This window comes from Panthera tigris, chromosome D1 (assembly GCF_018350195.1).
Source record: "Panthera tigris isolate Pti1 chromosome D1, P.tigris_Pti1_mat1.1, whole genome shotgun sequence".
Taxonomy (NCBI): Eukaryota; Metazoa; Chordata; class Mammalia; order Carnivora; family Felidae; genus Panthera; species Panthera tigris.
Window position 1 is genome coordinate 58406634 of NC_056669.1, and position 17885 is coordinate 58424518.

The following is a 17885-nucleotide window of genomic DNA, read 5'->3' on the forward strand; positions in this document are numbered from 1 at the left end:
ATAATTCCATTTACAATACCATCAAAAAGAATAAAATACTTAGGAATAAACCACAGAGGCAAATGACTTGTACACTTAAAACTGTAAGTCATTGATGAAAGTAGTTAAATAAGATATAAGTAAATGGAAAGACATCCTGTGTTTATGGAATGGAAGATAATGTTAAGATGACAGTACCACCCAAAATGATCTACAGATTCAGTGCAATCCCTATTAAAATTCCAACAGTATTTTTTTGCAGGAATAGAAAAACCCATCCTAAAATTCATATGGAATCTCAAGGAACCCCAGGTAGCCAAAACAGTCTTGAAAAAGAACAAGGTTGAAGGACTCCTACTCCCTGACCTTAAAACTTATTACAAAAGGGTGCCTGGGCGGCTCAGTCAGTTAAGCGTCTGACTCCTGGTTTTGGCTCAGGTCACGATCTCCTGGTTCATGAGTTCGAGCCCCACATCAAGCTCTGTGCTGCCAGTGTAGAACCTGCTTGGGATTCTCTCACTCCCTCTCTCTGCCCCTTCCCTGCTCGCTCTCTTGTTCTCTCAAAATAAATAAACATTAAAAAATTTACTACAAAGCTATTCAAAGTATTAAATATAAAGTAGTCAAAACATTGTAGTATTGGCATGACAGACATACAGACTAATGGAAAAGAAGTATCAATATTTTCATTTTATTTTTATTTTCTTAACATGGGGAACTCAAGTTTTTTGTTTGTTTTTTTTTTTAATTCCAGTATAGGTAACATACAATGTTATGTTAGTTTCAGGTGTACAATATAGTGATTCAACAGTTCCATACATTACTCAGTGCTCAGTATGGCAAGTGTACTCTTAATCCCCTAACCTATTTCACCCATCTTCCCAGCTACCTCCTTTCTGGTAACCACCAGTTCTCTATATTTAAGAGTCTGTTTTTTGGTTTATCTCTTTTTTTCTTTGTTCATTTGTAGAGGTCTCAATATTTTTAAAATAGCAGCTATCTCCAAATTAATCCATATATTCAGTGCAATCCAAGTCAAACATCCAGCAGGGATTTTTATAGAAATTGACAAAATGCTTCTAAAGCATACATGGAAAAGCGAATGATCTAGAATAGCCAAAGCAATTTTGAAAAATAAGAATAAGCCTTTCCAGAGCGGAAGATGGCGACGTAGGAGGACACTAGGCTCACTGCGTCCTACTGATCACTTAGATTCCACCTACACCTGCCTAAATAACCCAGAAAACCGCCAGAAGACTAGCAGAACGGAGTCTCCGGAGCCAAGCGCAGACGAGAGGCCCACGGAAGGGCGGAGAGGCGGTGCGCGCTGCACGGACTGGCGGGAGGAGGCCGGGGCAGAGGGGCGGCCCGCCGGCCAAGCAGAGCCCCCGAGTCTGGCTTGCAAAAGCAGAGGGGCCGGACAGAGTGTGTTCCGACAGCGAGTGGGACTTGACATCTGGAAGGTTATAAGCTAACAGCTCTGCTCGGAGAACAGGAGGGATGGAGGACAATGGGAGGGAGAGTTGTTGAGCCCCGGACCACAGAGCTCAGCTTGGAGGGGAACAAAGGCGCTCGCCAGCGCCATCTCCCTCGCCATCCCCCAGCCAAAATCCCAAAGGGAACCAGTTCCTGCCAGGGAACTTGCTTGCACCACGCGAACACCCAGCGCTGTGCTTCTGCGGATCCATCCCTCCGGCGGCAGGTCTGACTCCCTCCCGGTGCCACAGGGCCCCTCCCGAAGTGGATCACCAAAAGAAAAGCAAGCTGAGCCTGCCCCTCCTGCCTCTGTGCACCTTACTGATCCACCCCAGCTAATACACCAGATCCCCAGCACCACAAGCCTGGCAGTGTGCAAGTAGCCCAGACGGGCCACGCCACCCCACAGTGAATCCTGCCCCTAGGAGAGGGGAAGAGAAGGTACACACCAGTCTGACTGTGGCCCCAGCGGTGGGCTGGGGCAGACATCAGGTCTGACTACGGCTCTGCCCACCAGTGCAAGTTATTCAAGATAGCACAGGGGAAGTGCCCTGCAGTTCTGCACCACTCCGGGGACTATCCAAAATGACTAAACAGAAGAATTCCCCTCAAAAAAACCTCCAGGAAATAACGACAGCTAACAAACTGATCAAAAACGATTTAAACAATATAACAGAAAGTGAATTTAGAATAATAGTCATAAAATTAATAGCTGGGCTTGAAAACAGTATAAAGGACAGCAGAGAATCTATTGCTACAGAGATCAAGGGACTAAGGAACAGCCAGGAGGAGCTAAAAAATGCTATTAATGAGCTGCAAGATAAAATGGAGATGACCACAGCTCAGATTGAAGAGGCAGAGGAGAGAATAGGTGAACTAGAAGATAAAATTATGGAAAAAGAAGAAGCTGAGAAAAAGAGATAAAAAAAAATCCAGGAGTTTGAGGGGAAAATTAGAGAACTAGGTGATGCACTAAAGAGAAATAATCATGCATAATTGGTATTCCAGAGGAGGAAGAGAGAGGGGAAGGTGCTGAAGGTGTACTTGAAGAAATAATAGCTGAGAACTTCCCTGATCTGGGGAAGGAAAAAGGCATTGAAATCCAAGAGGCACAGAGAACTCCCTTCAGACATAACTTGAATCAATCTTCTGCACGACCTATCATAGTGAAACTGGCAAAATACAAGGATAAAGAGAAAATTCTGAAAGCAGCTAGGGATAAACGTGCTTTAACATATAAAGGGAGACCGATAAGACTCGTGACGGATCTCTCTACTGAAACTTGGCAGGCCAGAAAGGAATGGGAGGAAATCTTCAATGTGATGAACAAAAAAATATGCAACCGAGAATCCTCTATCCAGCAAATCTGTCATTTAGAATAGAAGGAGAGATAAAGGTCTTCCCAAACAAACAAAAACTGAAGGAATTCATCACCACTAAACCAGCCCTACAAGAGATCCTAAGGGGGATCCTGTGAGACAAAGTACCAGAGACATCGCTACAAGCATGAAACCTACAGACATCACAATGACTCTAAACCCACATCTTTCTATAATAACACTGGATGTAAATGGACTAAATGCGCCAACCAAAAGACATATGGTATCAGAATGGATAAAAAAACAAGACCCATCTATTTGCTGTCTACAAGAGACTCATGTTAGACCTCAGGACACTTTCAGATTGAAAGTGAGGGGATGGAGAACGATTTATCATGCTACTGGAAGTCAAAAGAAAGCTGGAGTAGCCATACTTATATCAGACAAACTAGACTTTAAATTAAAGGCTGTAACCAGAGATGAAGAAGGGCATTATATAATAATTACAGGGTCTATCCATCAAGAAGAACTAACAATTATAAATGTCTATGCCGAATACGGGAGCCCCCAAATATATAAAACAATTACTCACAAACATAAGCAACCTTATTGACAAGAATGTGGTAATTGCAGGGGACTTTAATACCCCATTTACAACAATGGATACATCATCTAGACACATGGTAAATAAAGAAACGAGAGCCCTGAATGATACATTGGATCAGGTGGACTTGACAGATATACTTAGAACTCTGCATCCCAAAGCAACAGAATATACTTTCTTCTCGAGTGCACATGGAACATTCTCCAAGATAGATCACATACTGGGTCACAAAACAGCCCTTCATAAGTATAAAAGAATTGAGATCATGTCATGCATACTTTCAGACCACAATGCTGTGAAGCTTGAAATCAACCACAGGAAAAAGTCTGGAAAACCTCCAAAAGCATGGAGGTTAAAGAACACCCTACTAAAGAGTGAATGGGTCAACCAGGCAATTAGAGAAGAAATTAAAAAATATATGGAAACAAACGAAAATGAAAATACAACAATCCAAATGCTTTGGGAGGCAGCGAAGGCAGTCCTGAGAGGAAAATACATTGCAATCCAGGCCTATCTCAAGAAACCAGAAAAATCCAAATACAAAATCTAATAGCACACCTAAAGGAAATAGAAGCAGAGCAGCAAAGACACCCCAAACCCAGCAGAAGAAGAGAAATAATAAAGATCAGAGCAGAAATAAACAATATAGAATCTAAAAAAACTGTAGAGCAGATCAATGAAACCAAGAGTTGGTTTTTTGAAAAAATAAACAAAATTGATAAACCTCTAGCCAGGCTTCTCAAAAAGAAAAGGGAGATGACCCAAATAGATAAAATCATGAATGAAAATGGAATTATTACAACCAATCCCTCAGAAATACAAGCAATTATCAGGGAATACTATGAAAAATTATATGCCAACAAACTGGACAACCTGGAAGAAATGGACAAATTCCTAAACACCCACACACTTCCAAAATTCAAACTGGAGGAAATAGAAAGCTTGAACAGACCCATAACCAACGAAGAAATTGAATCGGTTATCAAAAATCTCCCAACAAATAAGAGTCCAGGACCAGATGGCTTCCCAGGGGAGTTCTACCAGACATTTAAAGCAGAGATAATACGTATCCTTCTCAAGCTATTCCAAAAAATGGAAAGGGAAGGAAAACTTCCAGACTCATTCTATGAAGCCAGTATTACTTTGATTCCTAAACCAGACAGAGACCCAGTAAAAAAAGAGAACTACAGGCCAATATCCCTGATGAATATGGATGCAAAAATTCTCAATAAGATACTAGCAAATCGAATTCAACAGCTTATAAAAAGAATTATTCACCATGATCAAGTGGGATTGATTCCTGGGATGCAGGGCTGGTTCAACATTTGCAGATCAATCAACGTGATACAACACATTAATAAAAGAAAAGAACCGTATGATCCTGTCAATCGATGCAGAAAAAGCATTTGACAAAATTCAGCATCATTTCTTAATAAAAACCCTCGAGAAAGTTGGGATAGAAGGAACATACTTAAACATCATAAAAGCCATTTATTAAAAGCCCACAGCTAATATCATCCTCAGTGGGGAAAAACTGAGAGCTTCCCCCTGAGATCAGGAACACGACAGGGATGTCCACTCTCACCGCTTTTGTTTAACATAGTGTTGGAAGTGCTAGCATCAGCAATCAGACAACAAAAGGAAATCAAAGGCATCAAAATTGGCAAAGATGAAGTCAAGCTTTCGCTTTTTGCAGATGACATGATATTATACATGGAAAATCCGATATACTCCACCAAAAGTCTGCTAGAACTGATACATGAATTCAGCAAAGTTGCAGGATACAAAATCAATGTACAGAAATCAGTTGCATTCTTATACACTAATAATGAAACAGCAGAAAGACAAATAAAGAAACTGATCCCGTTCACAATTGCACCAAGAAGCATAAAATACCTAGGAATAAATCTAACCAAAGGTGTACAAGATCTGTATGCTGAAAACTATAGAAAGCTTATATGAAGGAAATTGAAGAAGATATAAAGAAATGGAAAAACGTTTCGTGCTCATGGGTTAGAAGAATAAATATTGTTAAAATGTCAATACTACCCAAAGCTATCTACACATTCAATGCAATCCCAATCAAAATTGCACCAACATTCTTCTCGAAGCTAGAACAAGCAATCCTAAAGTTCATATGGAACCACAAAAGGCCCCGAATAGCCAAAGTAATTTTGAAGAAGAAGACCAAAGCAGGAGGCATCACAATCCCAGACTTTAGCCTCTACTACAAAGCTGTCATCATCAAGACAGCATGGTATTGGCACAAAAACAGACACATAGACCAAGGGAATAGAACAGAAACCCCAGAACTAGACCCACAAACGTATGGCCAACTAATCTTTGACAAAGCAGAAAAGAATATCCAATGGAAAAAAGACAGTCTCTTTAACAAATGTTGCTGGGAGAACTGGACAGCAACATGCAAAAGGTTGAAACTAGACCACTTTCTCACACCATTCACAAAAATAAACTCAAAATGGATAAAGGACCTGAATGTGAGACAGGAAACCATCAAAACCCTAGAGGAGAAAGCAGGAAAAGACCTCTCTGACCTCAGCCGCAGCAATTTCTTACTTGACACATCCCCAAAGGCAAGGGAATTAAAAGCAAAAATGAACTATTGGGACCTCCTCAAGATGAAAAGCTTCTGCACAGCAAAGGAAACAATCAACAAAACTAAAAGGCAACCAATGGAGTGGGAAAAGATATTTGCAAATGACATATCGGACAAACGGCTAGCATCCAAAATCTATAAAGAGCTCACCAGACTCCACACCCAAAAAACAAATAATCCAGTGAAGAAATGGGCAGAAAACATGAATAGACACTTCTCTAAAGAAGACATCCAGATGGCCAACAGGCACATGAAAAGATGCTCAACATCGCTCCTCATCAGGGAAATCCAAATCAAAACCACACTCAGATATCACCTCACGCACCTCACCACCTCAGTCAGAGTGGCCAAAATGAACAAATCAGGAGACTATAGATGCTGGCGAGGATGTGGAGAAACGGGAACTCTCTTGCACTGTTGGTGGGAATGCAAACTGGTGCAGCCACTCTGGAAAACAGTGTGGAGGTTCCTCAAAAAATTAAAAATAGACCTACCCTATGACCCAGCAATAGCACTGCTAGGAATCTGCCCAAGGGATACGGGAGTACTGATGCATAGGGGCACTTGTACCCCAATGTTTATAGCAGCACTCTCAACAATAGCCAAATTGTGGAAAGAGCCTAAATGTCCATCAACTGATGAATGGATATAGAAATTGTGGTTTATATACACAATGGAGTACTACGTGACAATGAGAAAGAATGAAATATGGCCCTTTGTAGCAACGTGGATGGAACTGGAGTGTGTGATGCTAAGTGAAATAAGCCATACAGAGAAAGACGGATACCATATGTTTTCACTCTTATGTGGATCCTGAGAAACTTAACAGAAACCCATGGGGGAGGGGAAGGGAAAAAAAAAAAAAAAGAGGTTAGAGTGGGAGAGAGCCATAGCATAAGAGACTCTTAAAAACTGAGAACAAACTGAGGGTTGATGGGGGGTGGGAGGGAGGAGAGGGTGGGTGATGGGTATTGAGGAGGGCATCTTTTGGGATGAGCACTGGGTGTTGTATGGAAACCAATTTCATATATTAAAAGAAAAAAAGAATAAAATTGGAGGGCTTACTCTACCTCATTTCAAGATATAAAACTACAAAAATCAAGATACTGTAGTATTGGTGTAAGAATAGACTTACAGGAGGCGCCTGGGTGACTCAGTGAGTTAAGCCCCTGACTTCGGCTTAGGTCATGATGTCACAATTTGTGAGCTCAATCCCCGCTTCGGGCTCCGCACTGTCAGCATGAGATTGTCTCTCTCTCCCCCTGTCTCTCTCTTTCAGCCCCTCATGGGTTTCTCTCAGCCCCTCGTTCACTTGTGCCCTCTCTCTTTTAAAAGTAAATAATATAAATAAATGTTTTTTTTGAAAAAAAGGACTTACAGATGAATAGAACAAAATAGAGAGTCTAGAAATAGGCACACACATATATAGTCCAGTGATTTTTAACAAAGATGTATCAAACTTGTAAAAATGTTAAATAAATTTTAATAAAAACGAATCTAGCCATGTTTTAAGCACATGACTAGGGTGCAAGGATGATTCAGCAGTAGAAAATTTATCAGTATAATAAACTGCATTTATCAAGTAAAGATGAAAATTTCTATGATTATTTTATACTTACCAAAAAAGCATATTATAAAACTTGTTATCTCTTAATGATTCAAAAATAAAACAGGGGTATCTGGGTGGCTCAGTCAGTTAAGCGTCCAACTTCAGCTCAGGTCATGATCTCATGGTCTGTGGCTTCCAGCTGACAGCTGAGAGCTCAGAGCCTGGAAGCTGCTTTGGATTCTGTGTCTCAAGGGGTGCCTGGGTGGCACAGTTGGTTAAGTTGATTCTGTGTCTCCCTCTCTCTCTCTCCCTACCCCACTTGCTCTGTGTCTCTTTCTCTCAAAAATAAATAAACATTAAAAAAAATTAAAAATAGATAAGTAAAACAAAATTCACAGCTAGCAAGATAAAGAACTTTTCATCCTAACAAGGATATCTTCCTGAGACTTACTGCAAACATTATACTTGTTGGTTGTATTAGTTTTCTATATCTGCCATAACAAATTACCACAAACTTAGTAGTTTAAAATAACAGTACAAATTTCTCATCTCACAGTTCTGTAGATCAGAAGTCTGGGTGGGCTTGGCTGATTTTACTGCTCAGGCTCTAGCAAGGCCGAAATCCTCTGGAGTAGGACCCACTTCCATGCTCATTCAGATTGTTGTCACAATCTAGTTCCTAATAACTGTAGGACTGAGGTCCCTGCTTCTTTGCTGTCAGTTAGGGGCTACCCTTAGCTCCTAGAGGCTACTCTCTCTGGTCCTTCTACATGGGCTCATACATCTCAGAGTCAGCAATGATGCATTGAACCCTTCCCATGCTTGGAATCTTCCTGACTTGTTTTTGGCCCCTCTCTTTTCTCATACCAGCTGGAGAAAGTTCTGTGCTTATAAGGTGTCATAATGATTAGATTGAGCCACTTTGATAATCCAGAATAATCTCCCTATCTTAAGGTCTATAACGCTAATATAAGTGTAAATTATATTTTACATATAAACAGTTTCAGGAAATTAGGGTGTGGACATGTTTGGAAGCCATTCTGCCTACTAAAATGGTAAAATAATAAAACAGTACCCATCATCACCACTAGTTTTTAGTGTCATAAGATTTAGTCAGTACATTAATGAAAGAAAAATAAAGTGTTTAAATATTAGGAAAAGGTATACCTGTCATTATTTATAGATGATGTGATTGTGGACTCCCCAAAATATGTGACCCAACTGTCAAACAGACATAATAACAGCTCAATAAGGTGAAGAGATTTAACACTATCACAGAAATCATTAGATTTCTTAGTAACTAGAAATAATAAATTGCAAAATGCAATTAGAAAAAAAAATTCACCATAGCAGTAAAATACTGATGAATTAACCAGGGAAATATCATGACCTGTAAGAAGACTTTTTTTTTTTTTAATTTTTTTTTTTTTTTAATATATGAAATTTACTGTCAAATTGGTTTCCATACAACACCCAGTGCTCATCCCAAAAGGTGCCCTCCTCAATACCCATCACCCACCCTGCCCTCCCTCCCACCCCCCATCAACCCTCAGTTTGTTCTCAGTTTTTAACAGTCTCTTATGCTTTGGCTCTCTCCCACTCTAACCTCTTTTTTTTTTTTTTCCTTCCCCTCCCCCATGGATTTCTGTTACGTTTCTCAGGATCCACATAAGAGTGAAACCATATGGTATCTGTCTTTCTCTGTATGGCTTATTTCACTTAGCGTAACACTCTCCAGTTCCATCCATGTTGCTACAAAAGGCCATATTTCATTTTTTCTCATTGCCACGTAGTATTCCATTGTGTATATAAACCACAATTTCTTTATCCATTCATCAGTTGATGGACATTTAGGCTCTTTCCATAATTTGGCTATTGTTGAGAGTGCTGCTATAAACATTGGGGTACAAGTGCCCCTATGCATCAGTACTCCTGTATCCCTTGGATAAATTCCTAGCAGTGCTATTGCTGGGTCATAGGGTAGGTCTATTTTTAATTTTCTGAGGAACCTCCACACCGCTTTCCAGAGCGGCTGCACCAATTTGCATTCCCACCAACAGTGCAAGAGGGTTCCTGTTTCTCCACATCCTCTCCAGCATCTATAGTCCCCTGATTTCTTCATTTTGGCCACTCTGACTGGCGTGAGGTGGTATCTGAGTGTGGTTTTGATTTGTATTTCCCTGATAAGGAGCGACGTTGAACATCTTTTCATGTGCCTGTTGGCCATCCGGATGTCTTCTTTAGAGAAGTGTCTATTCATGTTTTCTGCCCATTTCTTCACTGGGTTATTTGTTTTTCGGGTGTGGAGTTTGATGAGCTCTTTATAGATTTTGGATACTAGCCCTTTGTCCGATGTGTCATTTGCAAATATCTTTTCCCATTCTGTTGGTTGCCTTTTAGTTTTGTTGGTTGTTTCCTTTGCTGTGCAGAAGCTTTTTATCTTCATAAGGTCCCAGTAATTCACTTTTGCTTTTAATTCCCTTGCCTTTGGGGATGTGCCGAGTAAGAGATTGCTACGGCTGAGGTCAGAGAGGTCTTTTCCTGCTTTCTCCTCTAAGGTTTTGATGGTTTCCTGTCTCACATTCAGGTCCTTTATCCATTTTGAGTTTATTTTTGTGAATGGTGTGAGAAAGTGGTCTAGTTTCAACCTTCTGCATGTTGCTGTCCAGTTCTCCCAGCACCATTTGTTAAAGAGACTGTCTTTTTTCCATTGGATGTTCTTTCCTGCTTTGTCGAAGATGAGTTGGCCATACGTTTGTGGGTCTAGTTCCGGGGTTTCTATTCTATTCCATTGGTCTATGTGTCTGTTTTTGTGCCAATACCATGCTGTCTTGATGATGACAGCTTTGTAGTAGAGGCTAAAGTCTGGGATTGTGATGCCTCCTGCTTTGGTCTTCTTCAAAATTACTTTGGCTATTCGGGGCCTTTTGTGGTTCCATATGAATTTTAGGATTGCTTGTTCTAGCTTCGAGAAGAATGTTGGTGCAATTTTGATTGGGATTGCATTGAATGTGTAGATAGCTTTGGGTAGTATTGACATTTTGACAATATTTATTCTTCCAATCCATGAGCACGGAATGTCTTTCCATTTCTTTATATTAAGAAGACTTTTTTTTAACCAATGAACGTATAAGATGACCTGAGTAATTGTGGAGAGATGCCAAAAAAATGTGGATTTTTGTATTTATTTGTAATTTCAATGCAATCCCAATGAAACCAAAAAGATATTTTTATTTCTTAAAAGATTTTATTTATTGGGGCACCTGGGTGGCTCAGTCGGGTAAGCCTCTGACTTTGGCTCAAGTCATGATCTCACAGTTTGTGAGTTCAAGCCCCGCGTCGGCTGCTGTGCTGACAGCTCAGAGTCTGGAGTCTGCTTCAGATTCTGTTTCTCCCTCTCTCTCTCTGCCCCTTCTCCACTAGTGCGCTCTCTCTGTCTCTCTCTCTCTCTCTCTCTCTCTCTCTCTTGCTCACTCACTCTCTCAAAAATAAACACTAAAAAAGATTTTTTAAGATTTTATTTTTTTAATTAGTAATTATTTTACATTCTTTTTTTAAATTTTTTTTAAGTTTTATCTGAGAGAGAGTGAGCACACACAAGTGGGGGAGGGGCAGAGAGAAAGAGAGACAGAATCCCAAGCAGGCTCCAAACCATTAGCACAGAGCCCGATGTGGGGCTCAAACCCATGAACCATGAGATTTTGACCTGAGCCAAGATCAAGACTCACTTAACTAACTGTGCCACCCAGGTGCCCCTAAAGATTTTATTTTTAAGTAATCTCTACACCCAACATGAGGCTTGAACTTAACAACCCAAGATCAAGAGTCACGCGCTCTACTGACTGAGCCAGCCAGGTACCCCTAAAAAGATATTTTCAAAGGAATTTAAAAATCTGGCTCTAAAAATGTTTCTGGGGTTTTTTTTAATGTGCAGGAATAGCCAAGAACAACAGTAATGAGACTTATGTGCCTTAGCACATACTGAAATACAATAATGACCATAGTAATTAAAACTGGTATTATACAAAAATTAACAAATATATTTAAAAAAATGATCTGTATGCGTATGGACCATTAGATACTGATTGAAACCAACGAACCATAAAAAAGTCATTTTGAAGAGCCAAAGAAATTTCATGATGAACAGCATAGTAAGGCTACCAAAGGACTCATTAGTAGGTCTGTTGATGGTATTATAGTTTTATTTTTTCTTAAAGTTCATATTTTCAGAGACTTCTAATAAGGCATGTAGGAGTGAAATGACATGTTTGAAATTTGCTTTAAAATAATCTAGCCAAGAAAAAAAAAGACTAGGCAATGTAGATGTAGAAAAATCTTGCTGACTGTTGAATCTTGATGATCAGTATATTGGAAGTTCAGCATACTAGGCTCTTTACTTTTGAGTATATTTGAAATTTTTCATAATAAAATTGTTCATGGCATTTCAAATCTTTGGGAGAAGGATTTATTCAGTAAATAGTATTAGAACAATTGTCTGTGCATCTGGGGAAAAAATATAAAGTTAGAGTCCTCCCTTCCACTGTAATACAAAATAAATTTAGAGTAATTAAAGAGACATGTGCTAAACACAAATGATTAAAACCTGGAAGATATAGAATATTTTTGGTATATTAAGATGACTTGTTTTTAGTGTTTATTTTGAGAGAGAGAACGAGTGGGGAAGGAGCAAAGAGAGAAGGAGAGAGAGAATCCCAAAGCAAGCTCCACGCTGCCAGTGTGGAGCCCCAATACAAGGGCTTGATCTCACAAATCACAAGATCATGACCTGAGCCAAAATCAAGAGTCAATTACTTAACTGACTGAGCCACCCAGGCGCCCCTACAGATGACTTCTTAAGCAAGACACAAAACCCAGAACCCATAAAGGAAGAAACCAATAAATGTGACCACATAAAAAATAAACATTTCTGTAAAACTAAAGAACTTTAAAAAGTTACAAGAAAAGGAATAGAATGAGACATTTGTGTTTGTTTTTTAATATTTATTCATTTTGAGAGAGAGAGCTCAAGCAGGAGAGGGGGGCGGTACAGAGAATCTCCGCACTGCAGCATGGAGCCTGATGCGGGACTTGAACCCATGAACCATGAGATCATGATGTGAACTGAAACCAAGAGTCAGATGCTTAACCAACTGAGCCACCCAGGCACCTCTGACGCCTCTGGCACGTCTGACATAACAGATAAAGGACTAATATCTAGAAAGATGTTTAATAAGTAACAAAAAGACAAAAAAAACAGAAGAATGGATAGAGGCTATGAACGGTCCATTTATAAAAATAGAAATAAATACAGATGACCAACATATGAAATGATGCTATTAGAGAAAGTAAAATTGAAATGAGATGATCTTGGCAAAAATTTTAAAGATTGACAGTATTTAATGTTGGTAAGATACAGAAAAATATGCTCTCACACAGTACTAGTAAAAGACGAGGTATAATTTTTGGGGGGCAACTCAGCAATGTCTATTTAAATTAAAATACAGTTTTCACTTCTGTATTTTTATCTTAAATAAATATTCCTATATGTGTTCAAAGAGTCATTAACAAGGTTGTTTGTACAGTACTATTTATAATATTGGGAAATTTGAAAACTCAAATAGTAGAAAAAGAGTAAAAAATGGTACAGCTAAACTGTTGAATCTATGGATTAGAGAATGAAGTCAGTCTATTTGTACAATCATAAACAGTTTGCTTAGACACATTGAAGGGATGATAGATCTCATTTTAGATCTATTTTTCAGATCATTTTAAATAAAACTTCAAGTATGTAGAAATACACAAGCAGTAGTTTGGAAAAATACATGTAAATTGATGGGATGTGCCATTTTATATTAGTTGTTGTTTTATAACAATATATTCATGTAATTTTTAAAAATTGAAAGTATGTATATCAAAACATGCAATCCAAATAAGGTTTGTAGATTGTACCAATGTCAATATCCTGGTTTTTATATTGTAGTATAGTTATATAAGCTGTTGCCATAGGGGAAAGGGGCGAAGGGACTTTCCACTACTTTTGCAATTTTGTAATTATATCAAGGGTTTGTTTTTTTATAAGTAACAAATAAGTGAAAAAATTAAAGGTTAAAAAAGGAATCATGGCCACTTGTCACTAAAACCTAATAAATTACCTAAATACACTAGTCACTTAAGAAAAAATAGAGAAAAAAAAATAGTCATCATTTCCCTATTTTCTTTAATAGGTACTAGATGATCTGGAATGTCATGGAGTTGCAGTATCAGAACAAAGCCGAGCAGAGTTGGAACAGAAAATAGATGAAGCTAGAGAAAATATTCGTAAAGCAGAGGTGAGGTGGCAGCTAATTGTGGCATTTTGCCCAGCTCCAACAACATCACGACTATGATATATATCTTTAGGATTCAGTTTCTATACACTGATTAATTTGAAGATGATTCAACATCTTTATGTGTGTCCAGAGTATTATTTTTGAGTACCTGCTTCATACAAGGTAATACATGTAACAAAAGGCACTGAACCTATCTGAAGAGTTTGCAATCATGAAACATTAAATAACAGAAGAATTATATCACAGTGAAGATACTAATTTTATAGTTTTTACAAGGTACAAAATAAATCAGTCAAATTAATGGCATAGAAATTGATACATATATGTTCAGAGCCTTGAAAAGTCCTCCCCCATATAGAAGGTTCACTGGTCCAGGAGCATAAGCTGATCTTCTAAAAAAGAGACTTGGTTGAGCAGACAAAACCAAAAACCTTACAACCGTGGATTTTAATCTTTTGGTAAGGGGTCTTGGGACCCTTTGAGGATTGTATATGAAAGTGTGAAACCCTCTCTCCCACAAAAAAAAAAAATACACATTTTTGTGCACAGTTTCCAGAAGTTCATGTACCCTAGAGTAATATTCTCTGACCTAGAGGCAGAGAGGTTGAGATAGAAAGAAGTTATTTGCAAAGGAGGAAGACCTAGGATATAATTTGGCAGTTGGATTAGATTAGAGTGGAGGTTTTTTTGTGAGGAAATGTGGTAGGAAGAAAGCAAAATAATTGTGGTTAGGACCAGTCCATGGAGAACCTGTGCACACTTGTATATAGTTATGTACCCAATGCAACATGTTGAAGGGATGTAGAAATAGACATTTTAAAAAGACTGAGACTATCCAGGCCTCAAGAAGAATATGTTCTTGTTAGGAAGGCCTCAAGAGAGCCAAAGATAACTAAGGCCTTAAAGCATAAATGCCAAGGAATGATCCACACAAGTATACATAATACTTAAGGAACCCAGAGGACACAGAGACCCCTGGGAGAAGTTGTTAGGGCAGGTAACACAGAAGAGGTAGGATTTGAGATGGGTGTTGACAGATGAATAATATTTAATTCGAGAGAAAGGGGTAGATAGCACAAGATTTGTGCTATGCAATGTTAAGAGGCATAACTGGAACCAAAAGAAGAAGGTAGGAAGGAGGCAGATTTGAAGCTGCCCTAACAGTCAGATCTGCCCAATGAAAGAATAAATTCCCCTGGGACGAGGTGCAGCACTGCAAGTGCTGTCAGGGACTCTATACAAGGAATTCTTTCATTGGTTGAGGGTTAATCTAAACTAGTGATTTTCACATGTCCCCTCAGGACTCTAGAGGTTTTGAGGAAATGTTTCAGTGGTTGGTTGGAGGGCAGGGGGAGGTGAGGGGAGAGGCAGCTTAGGCGAACATAGGGAGTATGAGCATGTTTTTGGCATAACCCCACAGAAGTGATCTGAACCAGAAAAGCTTGCCATCTGCCTGGTCTAGAAAAGTCCCAGTAAACCTAACTTGCCTTTGTTCCTGGCACATGATCCACAGCCTCCATAGTGAAGAGGGCAGGGTGTACAATAAATAGTCATTTTCTGCTCTGAATTCAGGGTCACGGCTAAACCACTACCCTAGTGTGCTGGCCAACTACTATTGGCAGCCCCTTGCCTAGTCTGAGAAACACTGGCTTGTGTAGAAGAGTTTCTCCTGGTATTTGTTTCTCTATACTCTGAGTGAAGTCAGTTTCGGAGCTTTGGTGGAACGGGATAGGTCTCGGAAGTTTTCCAAAGGGTGTGTTCTCTCTTGTATTTTCCGTTTCCAGACTCCCTCCATAGTGTCACTGTCTGGTACCATCGCTCCACCAAACCCCCCAGTAGTAGCAGTAGTAGGTATCAGTCACACAGTCTGTATTTAGGCTGAATGACCTGTTATTTCCATGAGTGTGCTAAACAGCCCTGTGTTTGTTAGCTCAAAGCTAAAAATATGAAGTGAGATTCCCACAACAGAATGACTCGTTTCTCCTAATACCAGTATTTAAGTCTGCATTCTCAAAGATAATTTTCTTACCAAAAGTACAGAATATGCTAAAAACCATGATGCTAGATCCAGTATCTCAGTTTTGAATATCAGTGAAATACGGTTAATCTTACTGCTGTCTTACAATGATCTTCCACTTGATTTTCATCTATCAGATATGAAGAACAGTCCAGCTAAAATTAGATGGCAAATACATGAGTATATTACTCACTGCAGAGGTAGTACTTACCAGGTTGTCCTAATGACATTTTTGGATAGATTTCACTACAAGAGCCTTCAGAGGAATTGACAATAGTGGTTTTGTAGATTACCTTTTTCTTTCTTCTGCCTGCATATCATTTGCATTGAATTTTCCATTCAGCAGTTACTTACTTTATTATAAATAACTAATCAAAAGGGACAGAGCTGGTTAAAATTCCATTATATCCTTCATGTTTGATTTTTAACTCCCACCAACGTGTTACCCTCCCTTGTTGGGTAATCTACTTTATCTAGTCTTTTCTGTATTATGTTTCCATTCAGTGTTGCTGATTACAATAAAAACATCTGTGGTGCTCAGTAATAGATTAAAGAAACTTTCCAGACATAGATATTGAAAAATATAAATGGCCTGTGCTTTTCTAAAGAATATAACAATTACTTAATAATTATTGACTGGTTAATGTGTCACAAATTCACTCAGTTATTAGTGTAACAATTACTTAATAAACATCTGCTGTGCACCAGGCACTGATGGATATACTAGACATACAATGATGAACACACTGTGTGTACTAGATGTGGTACTGTTGGCAGCCCCTGACAAATCCAGGAGTTGAAACAAAGCAATAGCTGCTTAAATTAAACTTTAATAACAGTCCTCTTAACCTGGTATTTAGGTATTTGAATTTTTTGAAATGCCTTTTATCACAAAGACACACACATTCTGCATCTGACTTATACCTGTTTTAAAAGTAGCTTGCCAAGAAACTGAGAATTTTAAATACCATCTTTTTGGAAGCTGTACATGACGTATGTTGTTCCAGAGCACAATTACTTTTTGCATGTTTAAATTTTTCCCTTTTGGGGGGCTTGAGGGTAGTTCTCTTTTTTTTGATAGTGAAGAGACACACTGAGGAGACACAAATAGGAGAAAGTTAACGTAAGAAGTTAAAGATACTGGAAATTTTTAGTAATTCACGTTTGGTGTAAGGTCTGCAAGAAGGAACTATAGACTATATGATTCCTTCTCTAAGATACTAATTACATATTTTTTTATCTGAATGTACACTTGAAAGCCAGAGTACCTGGTATCAAGAGTGAATTAACAAAACCAAAAAAATCAATTATTATTTATATAAACACGTTTTCATAGGTACCATTTTCTCTTAAATTGTCATCCTATAAGGTTCTGTTGTACATCAGGAATTCAAGATTATTATGTCATCCTTGTACCTCAGTGACTCAAAAATGGTAATTAATACCCTTGCCAGCATGCTATAGGAGAAGCCCCAAAATTTCAGTTGCATAAAATGTAAAGCCTCCTTGCCACAAGATTAATGAAATGCTAAGGATAAGCCTGCTATAAAAACAGAATTTTCAATCATATTATATCGAAATTTACATTACCTCAGGGCCTGTTATTGTGAGTTTTCACTATACTCTTATAATAGTGTGTCAGCACACCTTTTGACTAATCACTTTCTTTCACTTTATGTGTGAATATGTTCTTTTTTTTTTTCCTTTGTGATTATTTATTTTTGAGAGAGAGGAAGAGAGCATGAGCGGGGGAAGGGGCAGAGAGCGAGGGGAACAGTTTCCGAATTGGGCTCAGCTGCTCACAGCAGAAAGCCCAGTACAAGGCTCGAACTCATGAACCGTGAGATCATGACCTGCGCCAAGGTCAAGCTCTTACCCAACTGAGTCACCCAGGTGTCCCGTGAATATTTTCAACTGTACGGAAAAGATGAAGAGTAAATAAATATTTCTCAACATGCTAAATTCAACAGTTAATATTTTGCAATATTGGCCCTA

The 17885-nt window shown here is 38.8% G+C and overlaps 1 protein-coding gene across 4 annotated transcripts in view; it reads left to right on the forward strand.

Annotated features, from left to right (window-relative positions):
* Nucleotides 1-17885, forward strand: part of FCHSD2 (FCH and double SH3 domains 2) — a 296241-nt gene that overhangs the window by 245258 nt on the left and 33098 nt on the right. For 3 of the 4 annotated variants that reach the window (XM_042959277.1, XM_007080887.3, XM_042959279.1), the window contains one exon: nucleotides 13769-13873. The exons of the other annotated variant lie outside the window; for it this stretch is intronic. In XM_042959277.1, the coding sequence (XP_042815211.1) occupies nucleotides 13769-13873 (105 nt within the window). The remainder of the gene's footprint in view (nucleotides 1-13768; nucleotides 13874-17885) is intronic. 4 annotated transcript variants of the gene reach the window in all.